General features: G+C 41.7%; 1 protein-coding gene across 1 annotated transcript; it reads right to left on the minus strand.

The window, feature by feature from the left end:
• Positions 1-9,163: 9,163 nt before the first annotated feature.
• Positions 9,164-23,085, minus strand: RNF11 (ring finger protein 11). The gene is made up of 3 exons (XM_009582320.1): positions 22,849-23,085; positions 10,972-11,141; positions 9,164-10,373 (listed from the first exon to the last, which is right to left on the minus strand). Exons 1-3 carry the CDS (start codon positions 23,083-23,085, stop codon positions 10,202-10,204), a joined length of 579 nt encoding a protein of 192 aa, XP_009580615.1. The 3' UTR covers positions 9,164-10,201.
• Positions 23,086-26,933: the final 3,848 nt, after the last annotated feature.

The raw sequence follows: 26,933 nt of genomic DNA on the forward strand, positions 1-26,933 counted from the left end.
TTAACTATAAATGTTTATTTGAATTCATACTGCTAGCAGTTGAGAAGGAAGCATCATTTTTTCCAAGTACCTACTTAGCTGAAATGGTGTGAGAAAATCTCGGTGCACAAGAAACGCAGCAGGGAGGAGCTCTGAATCCTGGGCATTTGCAGTTGTGCATAGAAAGCTTGTCTTTACCAGCTTTTACTAGTCATATTTTTGCTTCTATAAGAAACTTGCTGGTGAAAAAAATGGTCTCCCTTATATGCAATTATCTTCACTTTAGTCTGGTTTTCATGTCAAGTCTGCTGCTCGAAGCAGCTGAATGATTTACCAAGGATTTGGTGGGGGCAGGGTGATGACAGTACAAAATTGCATCACTTCTTTGACAAGTTTAAAAATGGGAGGTCCTTAGGAAATAGTTTTTTCATCAGAACGAACATGGTTTGAAGTTTATATCATATTTAAAGCAAAAGTCCTTGAAGGTCCCTTAAGAAACAGCAATATTGCTCTGGCTGGACAGCAATAGAGAGTTACTGTGACAGTCAATTCCTTCTTAAAACAAGTGTTGTTAGGTTTGCCTAACTTGACATGCCCATGTTTTAAAGAGATCGTATTGCCATGTTTCCTGTGTTAAGGAGCTGGGGTTGGAGCAGACTGTCTTGGCACAAAGGCTGCTTTTCACAAAGGAGAGCTCTTTATTGATCTTTTGGGGGAATTTCTGTGTAAGGGGCTTTGAGAACAGAGCAAAGAGCTAGCTCTGCTTTCCAGTGCAGTCTGCCATAGAAGTGCTGTTTTTCTGCAAAACTGGTGAAGTCAGATGTAACACAGATTTGACTCGTATTTACTGTTCTCCAGGCTAGCTCCATGTTTCTATGCCTGTGGTTTTTTGGGGCACACTTCTACCTCCCTTTTGAAAGAGCTTCTTCCCCATGACCCATTCTGATATGTGGAGGTGGGAGGTCTTCTGACAGCTCTTTTTCTCCAATGGAGATGTTTGTCAGGAAGATTTGTATCTATGTACCTCATAGTGAATATTCTTTCTAAAGTGATTGTTCCCAGCAGAAGAGAAAATTGACAGTTTATAGCTCTGCTTTAACCTCCTCTAAGGAAATGGCATTGTTTTATAATTGCAAATTAATATGCAAGGAGACAGAACCACCTGTTCCTCAACACGGAGAAATTGCATTGTCTTAAAAATAGACATCCTTTATAAAAGTCTTCCCAAGTTAAAATTGTAGATGAAGAATGCATTTTTTTTAAAGTTACTTTCTCAGATAAATTCAGTTCAGATAAATTTCTCAATTCAGATAAAATTCAGTATAAAGAGTTATGCTATTTACATATTGCACATCAAAACTTCAGTGTAAAAATTCAGTCATTCTTTGTATAGAATAAAAAAGATTCTTGTTCTATTTCACGCATATAACGCCTCTTCTTCCAGTTGTGTCCTTTTCAAATATTTTGGCAGTCTTAGCGTCTTTTAAGCAAGCAATGCCATGAAAATTAGCATAAATTGTACTTTGCAGAAAGTGAACAATCCTTCCGACTGTAGATTCGTCTCTCAAGGCTTATGAAAGTTCACCCACAGCCAAGTTTCGCCTGATCTTAGATACGTTGCACAAAGGACATACTGTGCAATATGCAGTCAACTTCCCTGATTCTTTGCAGTGATGACAATCCTGAGATTTTCATAGTCATCTTTGGTCGGGCACAAACACCAGCCATATCATGGACCTGATCTCCAGCGTCAGCTGAGGACTTTGACAAAGATTTACAGACTGAAATATTCTGAACTCACTAAAGGAAGATAACACCTTGCTTGCTAAAGGATAAATGGAAGGTCTGGTACATTGTCACTGTATACGTTTTTCAATATGTTACATTTTGAATTGCCCACCATTACTCTTTGTTCATCAATGTACTTCATTTTGATTCTCTTCTGTGGCTAGAGATCAAAAACTCAGTGGTGCCAGTTGGGGCTGGAAGGCTGGGATTGTTTTTCCATTGCTTCTCCGGAAGCTGCTGCATTCTGCCTGAAGCAGCTCTCCAGAATGGTGAATTGCTTCATCAGTGTGGAGTCCCAAGTACAATGAATTAGGGCAAGCACAACTGGTGCAAGTTCTCAAACAGCTTCAGCGTTCCGTATATTCACCTACCAGAAAACAGCACATACTCTAATGGAATCACAAATCAAGGATTTTCAGCATGGCCTAAGATTCAGGAAACGTAATTACTACTTCAGATGGATATAGTCAACCCCTCATTTGTTTCTGAAGCAGCACCTCCTCCTGCTTTCAAACATTGCATTAGCTGACCAATGCTAGTGAAACCCACTCTGTGTACTAGGCTTCAGCCAATGACTGCTGGTATCAACTCTTTGCAGTCCTCAGCAAAGCCAGAGATGTTAACCAAAGGCAAACTACTAACTCACATAAGAGAAAATAGTTTTCTGCACTTGGTAGGACCTTTAGCATAAAACTTACAAACTGTATTTCTTCTTCTATGTATTTTTTTTAGTAGCACTGATACGTGGTTTCCTGCCAGTAGCTGAGGAGGGGTAGAAATTCATGCTCCGTTTCCTGGATGTCTGCAGCAATTGCCATGGTGTCCCATGTGATATCGCTATGCCATCTGAAAGTGGTAGTGGTCAGGAAGGGAAAAGCAGTAAAATGAGCATCACTTCTGTCATTAGATCTGATATGCGGAATCCATGTATGTATGGTCTCTGATTAAACTAAAGGGAGGATATGGGCTGAAAAGCCAGCAGCTTATACTGAGGTCTAACGAGGTGTAACTACATCAGTACCCAGCTCCTATAAATAACACTAGATGAGATAACCTGGTGGATGAAGAACAGTGGGCTGAAGCTGAACCTGGTCGCAGGTTTTCTTGATGATCAGAAGAGATTTTGGTGAAGTCACAAACATGATACAATGACTATTATCTGGAAACACCCACTTACGATTGCTCAACTAAACCAGTAGCGTAGGAACATGCTTTGATTTATTACTGATACGCAGTTCTATTACGATCTACAATTAACGCATTCTGTCACGGATGGTTAGTTTAAAGACTGTCCCATTCTGACAGTGCCTAGCCTCAGGTTGTTTACACTGCACTGATACAGCATTCAAAACTTCCCTGAGGAAACTTTGCCTTTTATAAAATATAGCAGCATAGAACAGGATCATATCAAACATTTCCTCCCATTTCACACTGTTTTTGGCATTAAATTCTATATTAAGTGGAGTGCCTTAGTATTTTTAGTTGGCCTGGCTCCAAGACTACTAAAAGATCATGGGATGATAGCTTTGAGAGCTTGCATGCCTCTGGCCCAACAGAAGCATCAAGTAATGCTCCTCTGTGTGAAACAAGGCTTTCCTAGAGGTCAGTCCCAGAATGCAAAAGGCACTCCCAAGAGTTGAAATACAATGCTCTCGGCCTCCGGTTCTGCCTGCGAGATGCATTTCTTTGCCTTCTCAAGCATAAAAACACAGCAGCAAAGCAAATGTATATGAAATGACCAAAACAATGCGTTCCACACAGTTCTCCCTTTGGGAGGAAGAGGAGAAGATAAAGAGGTGAGTCATGTTGTTTACTGCTGTACAGGAAAATAGTTAATGGTTGGAAACGTCACTGATGAGCGAGAGCGGAAAACCTGAACAGACTGGAAATGAACTGGCTCCTTTCCTCATTATGTTCTGCACATACCTTTTTGTGATAGATTATAAGCAAAGCGTGTATTGGCAAGTATTTTAATTGAATGATTTGTCATCATAAAATATTTTTTAAAGATGCTATCTAGGTTTGCTTCAGGTTTAAAAAAAAAAAAGAAAGGTAACTACAAATACTTTCTTTCAAAAACATGCCCAGTCAATCCCTGTCTCCAAGATTTATGAACAGCAACAGAGCTAATAAATATCTGCATTGCACTGTGGTAAAATTCTGCATGGTGTTTGCTCCAAATTCGACAATGTTTTTCTAGGACTAGGCTGCGTCCATTATTTTCTGGGTATTTTAAATCTCTGGACCTACTTACTTTCATTTCTGTCTAAACATAGGCAAAATGTTTATTTAGAATTATGTATTGGGTTCAATTCTACTTGCTTTGTCTCTCGACTATTTTACAGAAAGAATACAAAACAGAGCAGTCACAACCCCCTCTTGCATGCTGTCTTTATGGGCTGTTTCAATTCAAAAAAGAAAAATAAACGGAAAAAAAAAAGTTTAGCTTGTATTAGTCAAGTACTGTAACAACAGTTTCAGGTCTGTGGCTGAAAAGCAATATAGCAACGTGGTAAGAAAGAGATAAGTAGAAGCTGCAATATTCTGGACAGTTTTCATCTCTCACTGTTCCTTTTATCCTGCAGCACGCAGGGTGTGGAGGGAAAGAACTACTTCAGCGCTGGAGCTGTATGGGATGTGTCTGCAGTGCTGGAGCCGCAGGGGCCATGCTGGGTGTTGGTAGCGTCACAGGTGCGGTTCTGGGATGAGCTGGGGTTTTGTTTGTGAATGTGGTGCTTTTCCTGACGTTTTGGTAAAGGTGTCTGAAGGTGCAAAATAGGAACTTTGTCTCCAACGGTTAGCAGAGTTCAGTAAATCATTCTAGAGAGAAGCAATGTTGTTTAACTCTAGAAGATACAATGTATGGATCATGTTCAATGTCATCTTCATTTGGGTACAGTACCCAGTACTGCTGTCATCACTACCAAGGTTACGCAGCCTCTGTTGGGCAGCTGCAAAGGTTTTTTAGAAGCAACCAGCAGGGGTAGTTACAGTTTTGGTATCTGCTTTGGCCGTCATTCTTACGGCTCGTGGATACCTGGGTCTTGGGTCAGGTTTCCGTTCCATGATGCTGGGCTCATTGCGGATGCAAATAATTCTTCGTATTCCTAAGGAACAGCAGGAAGCTCACATGTACTGCCTTTGCTACATCTCTATGAAAGTGTATGATCTGTGATGCACACACACACACACACACACATACATATATTAAAAAAAGTATATATAGGTATACACAAAAAGTATACGTACGTATACTCATACACACCAGTAGCAGGCTCTGTGTAGCCAAAGCTTTTTGAAAAGTTGTCAGAACTGTTTCAACTACTAAATTCAGCACTTCAAAAAGAAATATATGAAGCAAAATCTTTGACACCTTTTCAGATGGTGGCCGAGCAAAATGCAGGGAGGTTAATGGCCTTTACTAATGGTTTGTTGTGGGATCATAAAGGAAACAGTGCAGTCTATAGCCTTCTAAGGAGAAATCCATCACAAACAGGCAATCTAGCAAGAGCCCTTCCATGAGGTAACCTCGCCAAAAAGCAGTTTTAGGCTGGAGAGTTCAAGGGCATCCGTTTTTATCTGGAATGGCAGAGCCCTGCCTCAGTGGGACAGCACCTGGGCCGGCTCGTCCTGCTCAGAAAACAGAGTTTTGGAGTTATCTTTCTCCCCTTGAATTTCTGCCTCGTCTGTCTCCCTCAATCTGCTTACCCAGTGTGAATTCTTGATTAGACAGGCAGCTACCTCTAATGTGGCAGAAGGGTAGGAAAAAGATGCTAAAAAGGTGGAAGTGTGTCTGTCTGCAGTGAGAACCCTGGCAAAAGTGCCTTTACAGAACACGAGCAGGGCCTCTTGTGTCCAGGGGAAATGCTTGGTGTGGACAGCCAGGGTCCATGTGTACGTGCAGTGAATTGAGCATCTTCTGTTGTGTGCAGAGTTGTTGAAATGCCTTATTTAAACTAAAGACAAGTATTTTCTAGGGGTTGGTGCTGCAAAAAATAGGTTTATGAAGTTATTTCTACTTGGTTTCCAACTGAGAGGACAGGGAAGGTTTGGAGGCTTTTTCTTTGTTTGCAGTATGGTTGGTCCCCTCTTGCTGAGTAAGTACATACCTTTGTGCTGCTAGAAACACGTACAGGCGTTTTCACGCTTTTTTTTTCATTATAGAGATTCCTCTCTGCAGCTTTTACTTAAGTGTCTGTGCAGAGTGGATATTGTAATAAATGGGTTACTAGCATGGAAATACAGTTATTTCTTCTGCTTAAATCAAAAAGATGCTTTTGCAGAGTGTTTGGACTGTTCTTTTTATCAAAAGGCATTAACTTTGCATTTCATACCAAGAATTCCAAAGCCCCTAACTCTTACCCCAGAACATGTTTAAATACAAGATAATCTGCAAAGGATGGTTAGCATAAATTACATTCTTCAAAGTTAAATGCTATATAAAAGGAAAAGTTAATCCTTCAAGCTCATTCTTACTCTGGATATTAAGTCAAGAAGTGTTCTTCTGTAAAAGGAAAAGTTAATCCTTGAAGCTCATTCTTGTTCTGGATATTAAGTCAAGAAGTGTTCTTCTGAGCAGACTTTATTCATGTTTTTAATAGGTTATCAACTAGTATATATGTTTTTAATAAAAATGTGGTGTCTGTAATAAACTGTATTTGTAATCAGCTAACATCCACTTTGTTTCTAAGTCCATTTTAATCCTGGCTTTAACTGATGTGTATGTTTGGTTTCAGCCATCTTGTTATTTATTTAACTGACAGTCTGACTCAGAAGAATTTTCACCTTTACTGCAATTGCACAAGGACAGGAAATGTCGAAGTCTTGAAATTGTGGCACCGTAAGTAAGTTCAGGTATTTCATAATCCCTTAGCCTAGAAATGTACACTCCTACCACTGCGAAGAGAGGGCTGTCAGCCTTCCAAACACATAATTGCTTTCAGCCCTGGGAAGCTGCAAGACAGTAGGAACTTTTAAAACCTTACATGGTTAAAGCCCTTCTACAACACTAGCTCCTCACAAAGAAATTCTCTGGGCTTTTTTTGTTTGTTTGTTTGTTTATGTACAAATTTTATGATTCTCTCCCAGATTTACATAATGAACTGGAAACAAGTAATAAGGATTATCATCTTTACATGTAAAACGGTTGAAGTGGTAATTCCAGTAGCATGCAAGAATTTTTAAGTGTAAAGTTCCTTATAAAATTGAGCATTCATTACTTGTCATTGCATCTCTTGCCTCGGATTTGTGGAAATTTTTTCTTCTGTGGTATGAGACAAAATCCATTGCCTACTATAATCTGCAAATGTAACCTAACACTTTGCTGTGCAAGCATGGCAGATGTTGGCGATGCCCTTGGTCCCCACCTGCTCTGTTTCTGTGGCACTTCTGTGGCAGCTCTTAGTCTTTAAATGGGATCGCAGGTCGCTGCGAGAGGCTGTGGTTTCTGGCCCTGACTAGGGGTGTGTGGACTTTCAAACTCAACATTTCTTGTGTTGTTGCCTGAAATTGCAGAGGATTGAGCCTGATGATCCACTCAGCTATTTCTGGGTCTGTACTGGGGTTGTTTTGCTGGATACGGTTCTAAAGCACAAACAGCATTGCTGCACTGAACCTTTTCATCATACCGCATAGTCCCTACAAAATGCTTTAAAGGGACATTTTTTGATGACTGTTGATGCACCTACAAACTTGGTTACTTACACACAGTAGCTGTAAGAGTGTTTTCTTTCTTTAAATTGCTTTGCAGACATTTTACTATCGGTCTGTCCACCCTGAAACATACAGCCCTGGCACAAGAAGGGCTATGGCTGAACAGGTCCAGATGAAGGAGAGCCAGCCCTTTTCCACTCGCTGAGCTGCAGCAGACTCCAGTTAGGAAACAGCTGTGCTGTAAATGGACTGTCTAATGTGTTTGAAGTGTAAGTAATTTATTAGACACCTCTAAGATAGGAGGCAAATATTATCTTCATCTTACAGATGGTGGAATTAAGACACAGCTGGTTTGACAACTCTAGCTAAAATTCAGGTTACACGTTATTTTGCATTAAATTCAGATCAATTACTTTTTTGCATTAGAAATCATCCAGAACAGCATTGCACCTAAAAACTTGAAAAATCATTTGATTTATTTGTTATATTTACACGTTTGTCTTTAAGCTAAAATTTGAACTTTTTGGAATGTTTTTGTGTAATCAACTCTAGTTTTAGCCCTTCACACCTTTTTGCTATTTAACAAGTATTTTAATAAAAGTACTTTTTTCCCTTAGCCCAGTGAGTATAATCAGTGTTAAAAGTTTAACTATACAAAGTGCCTAGAAAAGCATTCAGCTCAGTAATCCGTCACTTCATATTTCTTTCAAATCTTCTTAATCAAGTCTTGTAATAAATAAAGACTAATACCAACATGACAATGCTGTTTTTTCAAATTATTCATTTGCCAGTTTTAACAAGATAAAGAAATGAATACTTAATGTGGACATTGTTTTACTTTTAAAAAAAAAAAAAAAAGAGAGAGAGAGAGAGGGGGAAACCAAACCCCAAAATCAAAAACCAACACCCCAAAACAAACAGGCAAAAAGGAGGACACAAAGGAACACACATGGAATGATGAAAAGGAACAATGATATTGCACAACTTCAGGTCTCTCTGCCCAGATTTTGATCCATGTAATTAGGTATGTATGAATTCAGCAAAAAATTGTGTCCAGATAAATTTGAGTGAACCTAGAACTGTAGACTGCTTTCAATTCCTTCTGACTGCTACTTGGAGTTCTTCTCTAAGAGAGCAGGTTGCTGTCAGCTGCAGGAATAATAAATAAATCAACATGTTGATTCTACATTTTGCTGACCAACCCTTCAAAAATCATCCATAATGTGCAAAATTATTCTGTATTGTAAATACACTAAGTCTTCAAAGTACTTGAGTATTTAAACATAACTTGTTGTATCAAGTACTGAAACTACAGATGAAAAACAAGAACATTCCCCGATTTGTTGTGGTTAACTTGAGATTGCATCTCATTTTGCAAGACCGGGACCTCAATGTATCAGCGTTGCGTTGAATGTATAAAAGTCACAGTAGGGTACATTAAGCGGGGGGGGGGAGAACCCAAAAACAAAACAAAAAAAACCCATGCTAAGTGGATAAAAGGTCTTTACAGCTACAATCTTTGCCAGACCATCTCTTTACAAGCACATACTGTTTGCTACAGAAATTAGCTAATTGCGTCATTCTGGCTATAGCAGTACTGTTTTCCCCCTCAACTGCTAGTATGACAGCCTGTGTTTATATAAACTTTGCATTTACGTGCAGAACAGAATATATTTTTCTCATACCTGTTTGGTGGACTGATGTGTCAGCCAGCAGGGCTTAACAGATACATTTAATACAGGAGACTGAGATACAGTATGTTTATTCTTAACTTCTGATAACCTAAGAACTACAAGAACGGGAGATGCAGTATCCATTTGCTATGATCCAACACAACCATTTTTAGGGAGAAAAAAGTAGAATAAGTGATCAACACTAACACTACATTAGTTCCAAATCTTTTTTTTCAGTCATGGTAGCTTAACTATTTATTGTCCATCTGGCCCACTTTTAACCTGATCAAGCTAAAGGTGACATATTAAAGTTTAAGGACTGTTGTTTCATCAAAACCGAAGCAAGTTAAAAAAAACCATGAAACCATAATTTCACTATAGGACTTGTTTCATATCTTCATATTCGCATCACTTGTAGAAAAGGGATAATGCATCTCAGTTTGCTTACAAGCTAGGAGATCACTTTGAAGTCTGCATATTCCTAACTGCAAACAAAATATAGCACTTTTAACAGGTTATAAATAAACTGGTTTTCAAGCATAGAGCCAGCCCAACAATAACAATACACTATTAAAAAGACCTAAGGCAATGAATTCCATCTCCAATGGAAAAAAAAAGAAAAAGAACTGTGCAAACAAGCTCAAAACTATTTCTTTGTGCCAGTGTTATAAAATGTAGATTTCAATAAAGCCTTGACCCAAATGCCAGGACTTGTGAAAAGAATCAGAACAAAACTGGTTACTTTATTTAGGAAAAAAATACTCTTATCTTGCTGCTAATAAAATTGGATACACGCAGTTTAAACATTTACAGTTGCTGTAACACTTTACACAATTCCTATATATGGGTGTAAGAACAAACATTAAAAGACAATGGTGGGTCAAGGCTTTACATTAAAAATAACAACCTACTTTTCTATAGTCTCTAAAATACTATGTTTTTTCCATATTTGCAGCCATTCAGGAATATTTTTTTATTTATTTATTAGGAAATGTATACTTTGTGCATGATCTTAATTCCTAATTCCTGGCTCTTTGGGCTGAATGACAAAAGGATCAAACCCATTAAAGTGGATGGTCTCCTTGAAGGTTCAGTGGAGAAACCCTGGCTCAGTTAGTCTCATATGATGAAAGCAGTGCTGCATCCACTGGCTCCATGCAGGATGGACAGGTAAAGGATCTCATCAACCAGTCATCTATACAGTCCAGGTGGTAAATGTGCATGCACGGCAGAAATCGGATAGGGTCCCCATAAACAAAGTCCATCATACAAATGACACATCTGGGGGAAAAATAAAAAATCATAAAAATGTTTAAGCTGCTGTTACCACACTGGAAATGAAAAGTAGTGTAATATCTGCTCCTGGATGTGTGACAAACTTTTGTCCTTGCAGCTACTGTGAGGAGTTCTTAGCTCTGCCAGTGCTGGCTCTACCAAGCACTACATTTTTTTTTTGTGTTTCCTCTGCAGTATGTGCCCATGGCTACAATGTTAGCGAGGGCAGGAAGCCTTCCGTAGGCATGGCGGAGGCATGGCGGGGGCAGCTCAGCAGAGTGCATAAAATTAGAAATGGTAAAAGGGAGCCGTAAAGGTGAGGACGTAACACGAAATTATTTCCCTGTGAAGAGACAAGAAAGAGGAAAAAAACCTGTATGGGCATAAATTACATGGGTCGGGAAAGTAAGTTTCACCTGTAACAGGAAAACAGGTGAGGATAAAGGAAAGAGCCTCCTGCATGGTTATTTTTTTTCAGAAAGCTGTATTAAATTACAGTCCCTGCGAATAAGGCAAAAACAGGAGGACAAGATCAGGTTTCCCAGGGCAGTATCATAAACCAATGCAACAGCCACATCAATTCAGTTAGGTTTCTGTAACTTACTCTCTGATCTTCTTCTCGGAGCCGTCTCTCCCAGGATCATAGACTCCTTTAGGTAGATGCTGAATAAGGCCTATCCTCTGCGCTATTCTGATTTGTTCCTCTTCTGTCAGCTGTGTTGCTAGCCGAGTCTGGCTAGGCGTCGGGTGATAAACAGGAACAGGGACCTGCTCCTAAAATTAAAATATTTCAGTTACAAAAACTACAGAGGCTTTCCAAGCATTTCGCAGCACAGTACAGGCAACATACTTAACTTCTCCTCTTGTAGTCCTACGAAGGTTTGTATGATCTCCCACTCCTACTTCGCAATTTTGGGGCTATAATTATATTGAGAATGGGATAAAGAATTGAGGCCAGTATATTGAGCAAGGAGCTGCTCGTGGTTTTCTGCAAAAGCTTTTTATCTCCAGGAATAGTTCATACATGAAATACATGTACAACAAACTCCACATGACAGCAGGCAAATAAATCTTACAGGCACCTGGTGAACTGCTAAAATACTGAATTGAACAACGTAATGGCTGAGGAAGAACCAGGTATTTGCAACAAGAAGTGGAGTTGTTTTACATTTAGGAAGAGAATTATTTGCAAAGATGAGGACAGTGCCTATTAAGAATTTTAGAGAGGAAGGTTTTATTGGTTCTGTAATAATTTTATGTGAACTGAATTTTATGTGAACTGTTCTGGGCCACACAAGCTCCAATCCAGAACTGTAGATTTAATTCTTGTGTGTTTAAAAAATGTCACCTGGACCATAAAAAGAATAGCTTAAGTAATCCAAGTTTTACATTTGTTTTCACACATTAATATGATTTTACAAGTTCTCCCAAGCTGGACTTCAACTGCTGTATGTTTAAAGTATGTATTACCCAAACAAAAAAATAGGCAACATGTAGGTGTATGCAGTCCTTCCTCTGCCATGTTCTCAGAAGCTTCTTTTGAATATTAATGAACTTTAGATCAGATATTTTCACTAACATTTATATTAACATGGTACTTATTTTACTTGCTTTTAAAGCACTTTTTGGGACGTAAATATCAATTTTGAAAGGAGATGCTATTAGGACAGCATCAGCCAACAGCCATAAATCTACTGTCAATAGGGAGACGATTTCTTGCAATAGGCCTACTTTAATGGTACTTCTTAAACAGCAGAAAAAAATTCAACTTATAGACATGTTCTGAAAATAAACCAGGTGCATCAGAGAGACCATAGCATTGATTCATCTGCTTGAAAAATGCAAAAGTTGATGTTTCAGAGGACATTGCTGCCAAACAAGCAGACTGCAGGAGCCTGTGCAGCTGCACCGCAGGAAGCGCTGATGCAGCGCAGCACACCTCGCGTCCGACAAAGTTCCCATTGCCAAACTCCCCCTCTCTCATCTCTGATATGGGGAGGACGCGGGCTTTCCCCGTCTATGATGGAGCAACCACTTTCTGAAATGTGCGTGTCCTTACAGAGTACGGACCGCTGGGGGCATCTCCAGATACTTCTGGGAGCAGGAACACAGCTGCGTTCCCCTCAACCTTGTCTTTTGGTCTGCTCCGGCAATGGTCTAGTGCAGTGTTCAGTCTTCAACTGACACCTGGCAAAGTCCAGATACGGGGTTTAACGCATGTAATACTGCACTTGTAAAACCTGATAAAGCGATTCTTCTTTCACTGCTAGGAAGCACGGCAAGCAGAAAGACAGACAAGACTCCTGGAAGGCTGGGGGAAAGTGGCCTCTCGCTGGCCGGTGCCAGGGGTGCCCAGCAGCAGAAGTCCTTGCTTACGAGAAATGCTAATCAAAAACGCAGGTTTGCCTGGCAATTCTTTTAACACAGCGCCTACTGCTTGCAATTCAGCTGGGGTAAAATTCAGTCTTCTCTTAATTTAGCGACACTAGGATTTCCCCCTCTGATTTCCTAGCAGAACTCAGAGGAATTATGAGAAGTTCAAAAGACAAAATACCAGTGGTTCTGAAAGTTTGATTAAATTTCCTGACTACTCTAAACTGTATTTCACAGAATCACAGATTTCTTCTAGATCGCTGCCTTTTAATGGTTTAAATTGCCTAAAGTATTCTCTAATCATTGTTTGGATAGGGAAAAGCACCAGCTGAAGCTGGGGATGACCTGTCAGATACAACAATATTCATGAAGTGGCTCTGCAACCTGCGGTGCCAGCAAAATAAAGCCTTTTTCCCCCCTCGCAAATGCTGCATACCCTCTGCACTGAACACATCAGCTTGAGGAATGGCCTGGTCCTGGTTTTATGGTTCAAGAACTTAACACCACAAACTATCGGTAACTTTTTTTTTTGGCAAGGCTTTGCTATACTTCTTTGGACAGATTATTAAATCAACAGCAGAAGACATTACTGCTAGCTCCTTTATTTGTCATAAAGACATACAGAACACTTAGCGTTTGGAGAGAGATGCACCCTCCTCCCCATCTTAGAAAAAAGGAGGAGCAGTGTTAACTAACCACATGCAGGGCACAGGCTGATGCTAGTAAGGGCAGGAGGAGGGGAGGCTGCTGTATTTAATACAGCTCCCCTTGGCAAAACCACGGCTGCAAGTGATGATGCAGAAATACAAGGAAAGGCAAAAACAGGAGGAGGAAAAAAGATCCAAGAAACTCAAAATGTCTGAAAGTAGCAGTGACAACTGATAGTGAATGCCTATAGCAGAACAACAGCAAACTGTTCCTCTCAGCAGAAACTAGACAGCAAAAGGAAACTACAGTTAAGAAAGAATCTGTTGTGAGTTAAAACTGTCCCATTTGGACAACCCTGAAATGAGAAATCGGTCACACTATCCAACTGATGACTGCTTCGGTTAAGTTTTGGACAGTAAACTAACACAACTTTTAAGCCTGTAATAGGCCAAACAAGAACGAAACCTCGTTCCCTTGTTCTGGTCTTTTACAGGTGCTTGCTGCGAGTGACCACCGCGGGACTGTGCACTCGAGGAACCCATTTCTGCATTATTGCAGTGCCCCTCTCCCGTGGGTGTCATCTTCCCCGCCGAGACCTGAAGAAGAGGGGCCTGACGGACCCCCTGGCCCCCTTCCCATGCCAAATACACAAATGCTTTCCTGACCACCAGCGCTGTATGGAAACACTCCTCCTTTTGGCATCCTGTCTCAGGTTCCCTCCCTGCAGAGCCACCACCCTGCGCTACGGGTCTGACATAACCAATTAAGGCAGGAATTTATAGTTGCCAGCTGTGGGCTTCTACAATTTCACATACTAGACAATCTCTTGTCGGATGAGTAACTCTGGGTGAAAATGGTGCTGTCTTTCACTTCTTCACGCTTGTGAATATAAAAAAATTGGGGTTGGTGTGGCTGCCAAGCTGTTGTGAAAAATGCATAAATTGTACTACTGTAAATAAAGAAGAGTGACCACTAACACCCATGATCCGGTGCACTTCCTTAACATGCTGTCTGGTGGCACCTTAATCTCGCCTCCCGATTACTATTAAAAGCCTGCCCAAACAGAGCTAGCAGTCCATTGGATCCAAACACACCAGTAAAATGGAAGAACACAGCCGCACACACTGCAGAGAGTCACATTATAGGGCACACCAACAATGACCTTTTCAAACCAGTCCTCTCCCCTCCAACAGATAAAAAGAAAAGGTGTGTTTATACCTGTATGATTCTAAAAATATATTAAACTATTTATTCATGAGAGTATGAGAGCCCAGGTTGCTCTGGCTCAGTTTGTTGAAGTGACATTCGGTATCCGCAGAGGGGTCAAAGGAAGAGATGGAGTAGACTGCATGAAGTGCTCCCCCAACTAGACCCTGACCACCACCCATCAGCCGAGCTGGGCTCCTTCAGCCCCCGGCAGCCCCGCCGGCACCCAGGCTGGCCCCACACGCAGCCGCCACCCCATCACCACATGGCAGCTGCCTCCTCTGGCTTCTCCGCTACCAAATCTCTGAAGCGTTTTTGGAAGTTAAGCTCATCTGACAATAATTTCAAGCCGCCTGTAAGGACGGAGTGCAGCCCTGCCTGTGCGGGTTTATCACCCCTTTGCAAATCTTTCACCGTTTAGAATGGCTACTTTTATCAACCCACGTTAAGGCAAGGTCCCGCTCACTCCAGTGTGGATATTCAAGGGTAACAACGTGAGGATTCAAGACTTCAGTCAACTTACATTTGTAGCTAAAGGCCGCTTGACATGTGTATATATATATAAAAAAGATTGTATTACCCAATTTATTATTATTTTACTCCAAAGACAAGCATGAATTTATTGCTCTGGTGTCTCACTTTTCCCTTATCTACCATGGAAAATGTTTTTGCAGACGAAATTACGAAATACTGAACTTCTAGCCAAAGTCCGTGTTATTTATCATTTGATAAAGATGTCAGGCATTTCAAATTAAGATGAGATTTCATGTTAACTCTATTCCTCCATACAAAAAACCTAAAAAAGGCCAAAACAAATAATCAAAACCACATTTTAGTGTCAGGCAATGAAATAAAAATCAGTTTCTGGCACTTAAATTTGCTTTAATCAATTTTTTTTCCCATATGAATTTCATAAAATAATGAAACATCTCAGATGGCCACAGTCCGGCAGATAACACTTCTTTCTTGTTCACGAAGTAGGTGGTGTCAGCACAAGTTTCCCTGGCTTTCTGTGCACAGAAATAATTCGTTCCTAATGTTTATTCAGCCCTTAACAGCACTAATTTAGACTCGAGGACTACAGCAGGGTTTGTGTCTCCATCTCACCCTGGCTCCTCCTCCTTTGGGGGGAAATAAAATCATAGAGGGCATTTGGACGCCTGCATTTTTCAGTTCTAATGAAAACAAACATTTTCACACATGGCTTAAAAGGCCCAGACACTGTGTTTCTGCATGCAGATTCCCAAGCAGGCTTTGGGCTCTCACCTAGAAAAAGGAGGTTTCATCGAACACAATTTTTAGTTCGAAGTTTTCTCATCAATGCAACCTACCTTGGTTACTTATGATGCTGTAAATCTGCTTTTCTCTTGGTTTACAGCATTTTCATCTTGTTTTTGCAAGTGCAATGAATTTGTAACACTCTGAAAACAGGTCAGTGGTAGGTCAGAAACTCTTAATCCTTGGATAAAGATTATTTTAAGATCCCTCACGCCACGTATCAGCAGTATGTTATCAGGGCTTTTGTTTGTTTGTTGTTTTTAATAATTGCACCAACATGCACAAATTATCCTTTCAGGAAGGTCAAAGGTGAGATGAATAATTCATAACAACTAATAGTTCCAGAGGTTAAAGCTTCACTGCTGTCCCTGAGATCCTCTCTACAGCCACCTGCTTTCCACTATTGACTCCTTTGCTCGGTTTCCACCTCTAAATTTTCTTCCTCATCTAATCCAATGCTCCCAGTGTTTCTCACTCTGGGATATTTATTTGCATTTTAACACCAGATCAACAGCGTATCTGTTAATTCAGTCCAACAAAGGAGACAAACGTCTTCCTAGCTATGTTTATCCTAAGTCTTTTTTACTTTTTTTTTAAATACCAGTAGGTACAGCGCTTATACTCCTTGCAGTTGCTGCCTAATTAATTAATGCAAATATAACAGTTCAATTTGAATTTCCCCAGCCGTTCCCACAGCTCTTTTTTGAAATCCCTTCGATATGCAAATGTCTTTCTTGAAACGTGTTGTCTGAAAGCAGCTGCGCTGGTTCACATGCAGCTGCATCAGGGCCACATACGCTTTACTGCTCACCAGCCCTCAAACGGATCTGAAACGCAGCCCGGCCTTTCTGCAGCTCTAACAGCCTTGCAACATCGCTGCCTATTACAATGCCCATCGTCACCATACAATCTTTCAGCCTTGCTGCTTCCCAGTTTTCTCACCTCTAAGGTGAGATGCTTAGCAGGAAGTCTAAATAACTAATCTAGACAAGAACAACTTCAGTTTATAAATGTAAAGTCAGGAGGTGAGGAAAAAAAATGGAGCTTTTGGTGGTTTTTTGCAAAATCCCCGCTGAATTTTATGAAGTTTTCTCTTCTCTCTACTTTATTGCTCATAAGGAACTCGCTGGGATGATGGTCCAGGGGCCTTTTCTGTGAATGCCATTCTGATCTGGGTGAAAAGACTCAAACTCCATCCGTATGTGAATATACGTTTTGAAATAATATCCTCCCCCAAGACATATTACTGTAAAACCACTCGCCATTATACTGTGCATTATATGACAACTACAGCTTACTTTAATAATCCTTAGAATATTACAAGCAGCCTGCCAACTATAAAAACCTTTTTCTGCCATACAGAAGAGAACAGTTCATTTATAAAGCTGAATACCAGCTGCTATAAAATACCATGTAATGAAATCGTTACCCAATCTTTTCTATTCACCAGTCAGTATAAATAACTGCAATAGCTGAACACTTAGGCTAAAAAGTTCTTTTGAAAGAAAAATAATCCCCTCCTCTCACGTCTCCCACTTGGAGGAGACACCTGGGACAGACACCAGATCAGACACACATGTGTGCACAAGAGGAGCCGTTCTGGCACAAGCTGGAATCTAAAGCACAGGTTTCTCTAGCGGACCCCATTCACTTAACAGTAATATAGTCAGAAGAAAGATTAAACATTAAATTAACACCGTATTAAGCAAAACTGTAACCAATCCTTCACCAAATTTTCAAACATGCCAAAGACTGATTCCCTCTGTTTATGTGAGAAGTGTGAAGATCCAGGTAGTTCTCTCTCAACAAATAATAATATGTTTCAAAATGGATTCATTGCACCGCTCTACTAAATACACGCTCACCTTTAAAATACAGTTCTGAGTCCTTGCACTTCTCAGAATTCCCACATTCCTCCCCAATCACACAATTTAAATTTTGAAGGTATACTTGATTTATCTGGAGCTTTAAGGTCAATAAATGTATACTTCATTTTTGATATTTATTAAGGGATTGTTCTGCTACCACTGCTTGCTGGAGAGAGTTTAACTGTTCGTGACCATTTTAAACAAAACCACTTTACTTTTACTTTCCTTTGTTTGATATATTCCTTGATAAGTTTGACAGCATTGAAGGACACAAAAAAAAAAAAAAACCAACAACATAAACAAACAAAAAAAAAACCCCACACCACCACACAACATAAAAATTTTTACATCTCAGTTTTTCCTTTGAAGTTTTATTAGTATCACAATTATCATTTAAATAAACGCGTGAACTAGCATCTTACTGGGCCATAGCGAGTAGGAGAGCAACGCTCCAAAACCCAGCAAGGGCCCTCCTGCACCTGGCACGTGTTCAGGTTCGTACATGCTTCCCACCAGGGCGCTCTTACGGGAAGATTAATAAAAATTCTGGCATTGTAATAGGATACGGTCAGTAATTAATACAACAGACTAAGGACTAACAGTCTGCAACAGAGGAGAGGAACCTGCAGAATCTGCACGGTGTTTCTCCGGCTGCTAACACCAATTAAGAAGCAACACCCGGTTTGAGGCACGTATCGTTTCAGAGGGAGGTGTTTTTGTATTCCTAAAATTGTCCTTTGCATTTTTCACAATTATTCCATTGAAATTACTGAAAAATAAATGTATTTGAAGAGTTGCAAAAGATAAGCAACCAGGAAAGAAAGTGAGTCCTGGCTGCTGACTCTTAAAATATCATCTGTCCCCATTTGGCTTTGCTACCAAAAACAGGGCTGGGGCGGAGAGGGAGGAGATACAAACTAGATGCATCCTGCCTGCTGCTTTCCTAGGCAGTGACAAGGGCTGTTAGAGAGAGGGACTTCGTTTTCAAGCTTCTTACCTCTGTTGTCACACAAACCCAACAAGGCTACCTACTGCCAAGATAAATAGCTGACGGTGCCCTTTTCAGCTTGGCCAGACCCAGCCTCACCTGGCAGATGGACATCACCTGCTGCTCTGTAGGGTCACCTGCTCTGAAATCTGATTAACCATCAATGCAAACCTAAATACAAAAGATTAGCAAGAAGGAGTTGGAGGGAAAAGCAGTGATTAAAAAGCAGTAATTAATCCCTGGAAGCACAATCTCCTGACACAACCAGACAGTTTTCACATTTCCAGGCTGCACAGCAGGTTTCTCTGGCTCAAGGGCCGTATCCCTGGGTACGGTTCCACTGACTGAGTTCTTGTTCACCAGCTTCATGTTGGTTTTAGCTGTCCTTGTTCCTTTCTCCAGTGATCCCAGCAAACATCAGGGTGTGAATTTCTTCAGGAAAGTGGGTAACATATACACCAACAAATCCCAGACCATCAAACTGCTCACCAGAGAACTGACTCCATCTCTCCAGACAGCCCCACCGACAGCTCCACTTACAGCATCAGGCCACAGCTTCTGAGAGATAAGAGTCCTCTTATTACAGCTCCTAGCATGTTTACTTTAATAGGGTTTTTTTTATATAGGGAGGGAAAAGATCCATAAGCAATTTACAAAAATTCATGCTTTTCAGTCAAGTTGCTACAGTGAGCAAAGCCAGGAAACAACAGTTGCCCTAAAACATTAAATTAAGGACACTCAGGCACAAAATGCAGCCTCCTGAGACTTGCACACCCCAAGGACTACAAAGCAAAGCAGCTGGGTAAGGAGAAAGTCTAGCAGAAGGGGCCAGCAGTCATTTCTGCAGCTGGTGGTAGAACAGCACATGTATGCGGATCATCCTACCCCATAAGCAAACCACAACATCTGCATTATTGGTACATGTTCTCTCCTACTTAGGCCAAGTGGTTATCTTTGCAGAAACCCCTTCTTACGCCTGGCAAGCGCAGACAGTTATTATAGTGCCATAGCTATGTTAAACACAGCACTTATGGTTCAAGCAAGATGGTTGTTGGAGAAATGAGGAACAGATTTAACAACAAATAAAAACCTGAACTTTTGGGAAGAAGAAAATGGTCCCGCAGAGGAAGAGACTGAAAACAAATAAATCTCTTGGACTGTCTCCTCTGTTGAAAGGTACAGAGTGAACCTACTATGTCCCATTGCTGTGGAACTGCTGGCTAGCAGGAAGCAAAAATAAAAAAAGAACACCCCAAACAAACAAATCCTGTTAACATGTTTTTTGGAGGCTGCATTCAGCACAAGAGACGGGGGAAGCACTCTGGAGCAACGATGGAAAAGCTGACAGAACACTAACGGTCTGCGCAGAAATAGGAGAATTGTTCACACTTCCTTCAGACACATATTTACTTTCTGGGAAGGGTAAACATCAATCAGTGCAACTTGCTTAAAGTATAAATCAAAGGGATAACAGCTAAAAGCGCTAGTATTGATCATCCTGGGTAACACGTAAAGTCTGCAGCCAGCCTGGACTCTCATTATGCCAGGTCCCGTACGCAGTGCAGCGAACAGGCTCGCTCACAACCTGCCCTGCTCATCCCGTGATCTCAGACACGTGTGGTTTGTCCCGGACACCGTCCCCCACGCACACCCACCCAAACCACTCACTCGGAGGCTTTGACTCACCTCAGGATACAGCAGACAAAAAAGCTTAAGCTCACATGTGCTCCTGCCTCCTGAGACATAAGCTTGGCCCCAAATCTACTATCCTATAACCCCCAAAGCATTGCATTGCTCAGACAAGTTCATCCAAGTCCCTTACATGAAGGGCTTGACACGGATTACTGGACAGGCAGGCACCCTACGAAGAGTATAGGCATATAGGTGACTTCAGGTGGGCAATGCAATGCACTAAGTAACAGCGTGCATTACGCCTTGAACTAGCTACTGAGCCCCCAGCCTCAGCGTAGCCGAGCTAAGCACAGGCAGGCCCTGCTTACCTCCTGGTGCCGTTTCGGGGAATCTGGGGATAGGGTGCAGCTGACTTCAACTGGTCTAAAACAGCACTGCCTCTGCAACACGGGTCCTGCCACTTCCCTTGCGCTGGCTCTAGCTGCTGGCTGTGAGGACACTGATCCGACTGACTCTTCACCTCACGAAAAGCAAACAAGCCATTACCATCGACTGTGCGATCGCTATAGCCACTGAAGAAGCTGGGAACAGGCACCAAGAGGAAAATGTAGGAGTGCCCCTGTCAGGGACTTCAGCCAATTGTGAAATCCTGACTCCAAACACTTAAAAAATAGCAAGAGTGCTAAAATTTATATTTTGGCAAGAATTAGGTCAGCTTGAAAGCAATTCTAAGAACAAAACAGCCCTTCTGAGTACTTCAGGAACAAGGTAGCAAAATTACAGAAATCGTCCCTAATTAGCCAAAAGGAAAGGCTGGGGACAAAAAGCCAAAACAGGGAGTAAACACGAAAATGCACATAAACTAAAGACACAAGCAATCCATCGGGGAGGACTGCTGAAGTATAAATACAGGCTGTACTTCCGTGTGTAAATAGAAGATGTGTATAAGTATATTTAGATGTACTAGTCTGAACTAATAACATAATAACATATAGCAGAGAAATACTATGCATAACTAGGAGTCTATTTTAGAAAAAGTATACAGCGAGTAGGATATCAAAGGATCAGTGAAATCAAGTGACAAATCTCATCTCTAGGCTCAGCGTATGGTGTTATCACTCAACGACACGGCAGGCATCCTCCTTGGGCAAAGAGGGCTACCCAGGATGCAATTTAACAGCCTTGCCTAAAGCAAGTTTCAACACATCTAAAACCACCGTATCGAATGCAAGTCCTCATACACCAAGTTCCTAAAACAGGACTTAAACACAGCCCCAGCTGGAACAAGAACATCACCCCCTTGGACCGTCTTCTGGGAGGTGTCAATTTAGCCTCAGATAAGAGGTAACACAGATAACAAAAACAAACAGGCAGATCAACAACAGCTATCTCAGATCATCTACCCCCTGATGTATTATCCTACGTGACGACGCGAAATACTTTTCTGTAGCCACTCAGCTGCAAGCAAGCACCAAAACAGAGGTTTGAAACAGGACACAGTAGTTCTTTTTAGAGAGATCCAGTCTGTTACTCAACAAAAAAAACACAGAAGAGGCAACACAGGAGACCTGCAAACCTTGACAGGGACCTTCCCCTTGACCAGGGAGCAGGTGAAGAATGACTGATGAGGCAGAGCACGGCAGCCAAGCTGCGCTAGCCCAGGAAGGTGGGCTAGCAATGGGCTGCCCCCAGCAAGGTAAGCCAAGCAGAAAACCTGATGGAGAATTTTCCATCAGGCCTGCAGCAAACAGGGACTCAGCAGAGCGGGACTCTCACACAGTGCAAACCCCTGCCAAATCATAGAGAAAGGAGAGAAAACAGATTGCTCTACTAAGGATAAACGACTTGGGGGAGAAAAGCGGTAACAGTCCACGTCCTATTGCAGAACAGCTTCAAAAAGCAGATGGGGCTGGTGACGAGCTGGGGCTGTGTAACCACGAAGCAAAAAAAAAAATGAAGCAGAGAGACTGCTGGCATGGGGCACCTGCCTTTAGACCGTGTCAGTGAAGCAGCCCAAGACAGCAGGGTTTGTTTCAAAACTCAGGAATCTGTGTTACACTTCACTTGATCATAACTTTGTTCTCAATTTGAAATATTTTAATTGCCTTTTTAAAAAAAAACATCCTCAATTACAAATGCTTGCTCAAGCAGGAAGCTGCCACACCTTGGCAGTTTGATGGTACACTCAGATCCACAGGCCTTTTTATTTTCTTAACGGCATCTGAGTTTCTAACATGAAGTGGATGCCCCTAAGATCCAGGTATGTGACTTGAAGCCTCAGCCTAGGCAGAGCAGCAGGGGACTGGGCTGCACAGAGGCGGCCAGGAGGCTTTCTGAGGCCAATTAAAGGATACAATCAATGCTGTGTTTTGCAACAGCCTAACCACAGCTTTTAAGCATGTTTCTGCACTAGCCTGCTAGAAAGCCACACATACAGATGAAGCCGCACATACACCTGCCATATATTAGGGCACCTCAAACGCAGTACGAGTCCCTGTGCGCAGCTGTCCCGGGTGTCGCCGGCGGTGGCATGCCGGCTTGGCCAGGACATCCCACCATCCACCCAGCCAACGGCTCCTCCATTCCACCAGGTCCTGGACAACCGATGGGGGGATTTCTGTGATTTCTTCCACATTTTGAAGCTGAAGCTGGAAATGGGTACCCACGGCACCCTGAACTGCTGGGCTGTGCACAAGAGATTTCGGTGCAGCCCGGGGTGCCGCATCATGCGGACACGGTCACCTCTCCCAGGCGCACGCGCGCTGCCATCTCCCACTTCGGTGAGAATGAACACACACAAAAAATGCGATTCGTCTATTTGTTTAGCGTCATTTGATAATAACATTAATTATTTCAACTCTGAGTTAATGAGCAGCAGCAGTAAACAGCCAGAGGCACCAATTCAGGCTATCGGCTCATCTCAGTCGGTCATTTATTAATCTTAAAGGAACGTCTCGGGCATTAAGCGATTATTACTAAATCTGTTGGTTTGTTGGTTTTTTTAAAGCAGTGCTCTATTTAAAAGCAAGGAATGACTGTATGAATATTAAGGCACACTAAAGCTTGACGAAGCTCCACTTTTTGATGCAGTATTAGCAATGAACACAAGGGCAACGTTTCTATTTTTTCCAGCGAAGTCTTGTCCTCACAAGCAGTGACTCTGCGTTTTTAGCTCGCAGGGCACGAATCCAAGTGTGATCTCATGCAACTGTCAAACCTCCTCTAACAGAAAAAAGGCCTGTGCCAAGAGCAGGTAGAAAAATCATAAATAGCTCTCTCAGGAGTCAGTTATACAAGCAAAATATTTCCAGAATGTGTTTTTCCTACTTAAAAGTTCTCAATGCATAGAGACAGTTCAACGAGGATCTGGTCTTTTCTTTAATCTGCCACCAAAAAACACATGTTCATTTTACCCCTATGTATGAAACATACAGCCAGTTGCTGGTGCAAGCAGGACAAGCCGATGTATGCGGCCTCACGGATGAGTAAGGTATGACAGCCATCACTAACTGTATAAGCAACCACGTACCTAATCAATAGTTTTAGCCTGTTATTTTTCTGAAACACTCTTCTTCAGATCTTGCCTGTGCTGGTTTTACACCAAAAATACTTGTGTTTGTTTCAGCACTGGTGCTTTCAGAGTAGGTGGTTTGGAGGGGGAACTGAAGCAGGTCCAGAGCTCTGCAAGGGCGAGGGGGTAGAAGGGGAGCGCGGAGCCCAGCCCAGCCTCTGCAGCTCCCGTCTCACCTTGTTCAGCCCCGATGGGATGAAGAAAAACCTCTATCCAGTCAGGCTGTTCCCCTGCTTACCCCTGCTCTCATGGAAGGTGGCAAGAGCTTTGTTTACATTGAAACTGGCTTTCTGAAGGAAAACTTGATTTCCACAATGGATTTGTCCTGCTGATTCCAAGTATCAGATAATAAAATCTAGCTGCTCACGTGCATTACAAATGTCCCTGCTAGCACACTTGCTAAGGATTTTTAGCAGAGCCATGAGGGTTTTTCACTTCAATGTCAGGGACGGGGTGGTTTGTTTTAGCACATACGTGCACAGCCACCATGGCGGCAGAGCCTGGCAGGAGCGGGACCACCAACTGCCACCTCGTCACCACCACACTGCCAGGGACGCGGCACTCGAGCACCTACTTAAGTACTTGCCTGAATTAAGGCTCAGGCTGCTATAAAGTCTCAGAAGAACAGAAAACTGCTTGAGAGGAGGGATGTGAACACAGAGAGGTCATTTTTCTGAATATGGACTGACTGGTTGGAAGACAAAGGCCCGTTTCACCCCAGCACACCCGTGTGAGAGCAGCTGCGAAGCCTGGAGATCTCCTGCCTTAGCTCATCCATACGCAATGAGGGATCTTTCGTGTTGTGTTAGGCACACCAGAAACCCTGAACGCCTAATACAGTGATAGATATGATGCAGTTTTAGGGCTGGAGTTGAGAAGATCACATGGAAATACAAAGGTTACCTGTGCAAATTTAAAAGCACTAATTGCCCAAGAACGTTACCTATGACTTTCAAATACTACGATTTAGACACACAGGTACAAGGAAACTGCTCAGGCCCTGCCCTAACTCTACTGTAGGTGAGGTACGTGCTAGTTTCGATGCCGCTCAGAGGCAGAAATGAAAGCCTAATGGCATTAACATCACGTTACTGACACTCAAAAAAAGACATAAAGAAATACTTTCACTTACCTTATTCTTCTGCCTTAATGTTTGGGGTGGAATAACTATGTCGTGCTACAACCCACACTATCACTAAAATAAGTTTTGCCAGTTTATACAGACACAGACAAACCATAGTCCCAATGAAACACTGTAAATGGAATAACACTGAGCTACAGGTGGAAAGCTTTGAGACAGTAAAGCTGGAGGTACTGGGTATGTTATCGTGCCAAAAAAAATACACACAGCCACAGCAAAACAGCTGTCAAGAAAACCCTTGGAGTTTTTTAGGTTTAATGTACGACATTTAGTCTAACATACGCCTTGCTACCTTGGGAGTCACTAGGGTATAACTACAGAGGTAACTGTAGTAGCTAGATAGGCTTGAAGAGAAGAGAAAAAGAAGTTGGGAAGATTCTTGCTCAGATTTTAACTCCATGAGCAGAAATATCATCACTCAATTACTACAGAAATATTTTAAGTTATCTTTCTAGACTTTTTAGCTCACCATATGGCGCTGAAAGGACACCTCTCAAACGCATCTCTGAGGCAGTGGGTGCACCAGAGTGGCCTGGGAAGCGGACGGCATCTAGTGCTGCTCCTCCAAGTCCCAGGACCTACAAGACTAAACTCACTTTGTCTCCTTATGCACCACTGCGGATAAGTGAAGTCAGTGAAGGTGCTTCCCTGAGGACACTAAAAGATTTGCTGAGTAATCTCTGAACCGAATAAGCAAGGTAACAAGATGAGTCTGAATTCCTGTCTTTATTTGGGATACCTCCTTTCCTATAGGCACATCTCCACTGCAGTAAAGACATGAGTAGAAATCACTGCAACAAACAAGTTTTTTGTTGTTTCCTTTGTTGGTCGGATCAGAAGCAGAAATAAACCAATCGTTCTGGGAGATGGGCAGCTCTAGATGCTGCCTTGGAAGCAGAAAAGGGCTTGGCATGGCTTTCTCCATGAACTTTGGCAAAAATGAGTCCGATGTTCCTGAAATGAAATCTGCTGAAGGCCATACAGCAAGTACCCTACAGAGCAATTCCAGACTGGCAGACCAGGTTAAAGAAAATTGCTTTGCTGAAGCTTTGTACAGCAATTAGCCTTGAAATAACTTACAGGCCTGGTCCTGATTTTTTGTATCATTTCATGTAACACTGCGCTCCCGGTGAGGTCTTCAGCATGTTATGGAATTGTTTACCCCAATGAGAGAGGATAATGGCTAGCAGCACATGAAAAGGTGCTTTCCCCTGGAACTTCTGAGCTGCATGTTCTGCAAATTCAAAGTAAGTATTGTCAATGACTTCCATTATCAGTCACCATGACAAAAATCACTGCAAGAATTTTTTTTTTTTTTTTAAGTTTCACTGACTATGGATGAGACAGATTTTGTTTTTCAGGAAAACCAAGTTGCTTGAGTATCATATCCACTAACAATCAAAACAAAAATAGAAGCATTAGCCTAGAAAAACAAAGGCTGAAAAGGATATAGGACTGATCTCTAAATAAATCAGGAGAGTAAACATCACAAAAACAACAAAAGATCTGTTTGGGACAAGAATAACAGGTGCAAGTTTGCCATAAATAATCTAGAATTGTGAAATAGCTTCTAGAGCTTTAGTTCTCGGTTGATCAAAAGAGGCTCCCTGTAGGAGTAGTAAGGCCAAAGCTTGACCACTGTCTTATAAAAATTGTATTATCTACAAAAAATAACTTCACTGAGCATGTGCATAACTATCCATATATCCCCATGTTCACAGACACCAGAAAACAGTCCAATTCACACGCTCATTAATATGCAATTTCCAACACTGTACCAAACAGAGCTGTTATCCAAGTTATTATAACCTATGATGCAGTGTAACAACTAGCAATAATGCTTGTCTCATTTAACTCAAAG

The sequence above is a fragment of the Fulmarus glacialis genome, unplaced genomic scaffold (genome assembly GCF_000690835.1).
Source record: "Fulmarus glacialis isolate BGI_N327 unplaced genomic scaffold, ASM69083v1 scaffold6557, whole genome shotgun sequence".
NCBI lineage: Eukaryota > Metazoa > Chordata > Aves > Procellariiformes > Procellariidae > Fulmarus > Fulmarus glacialis.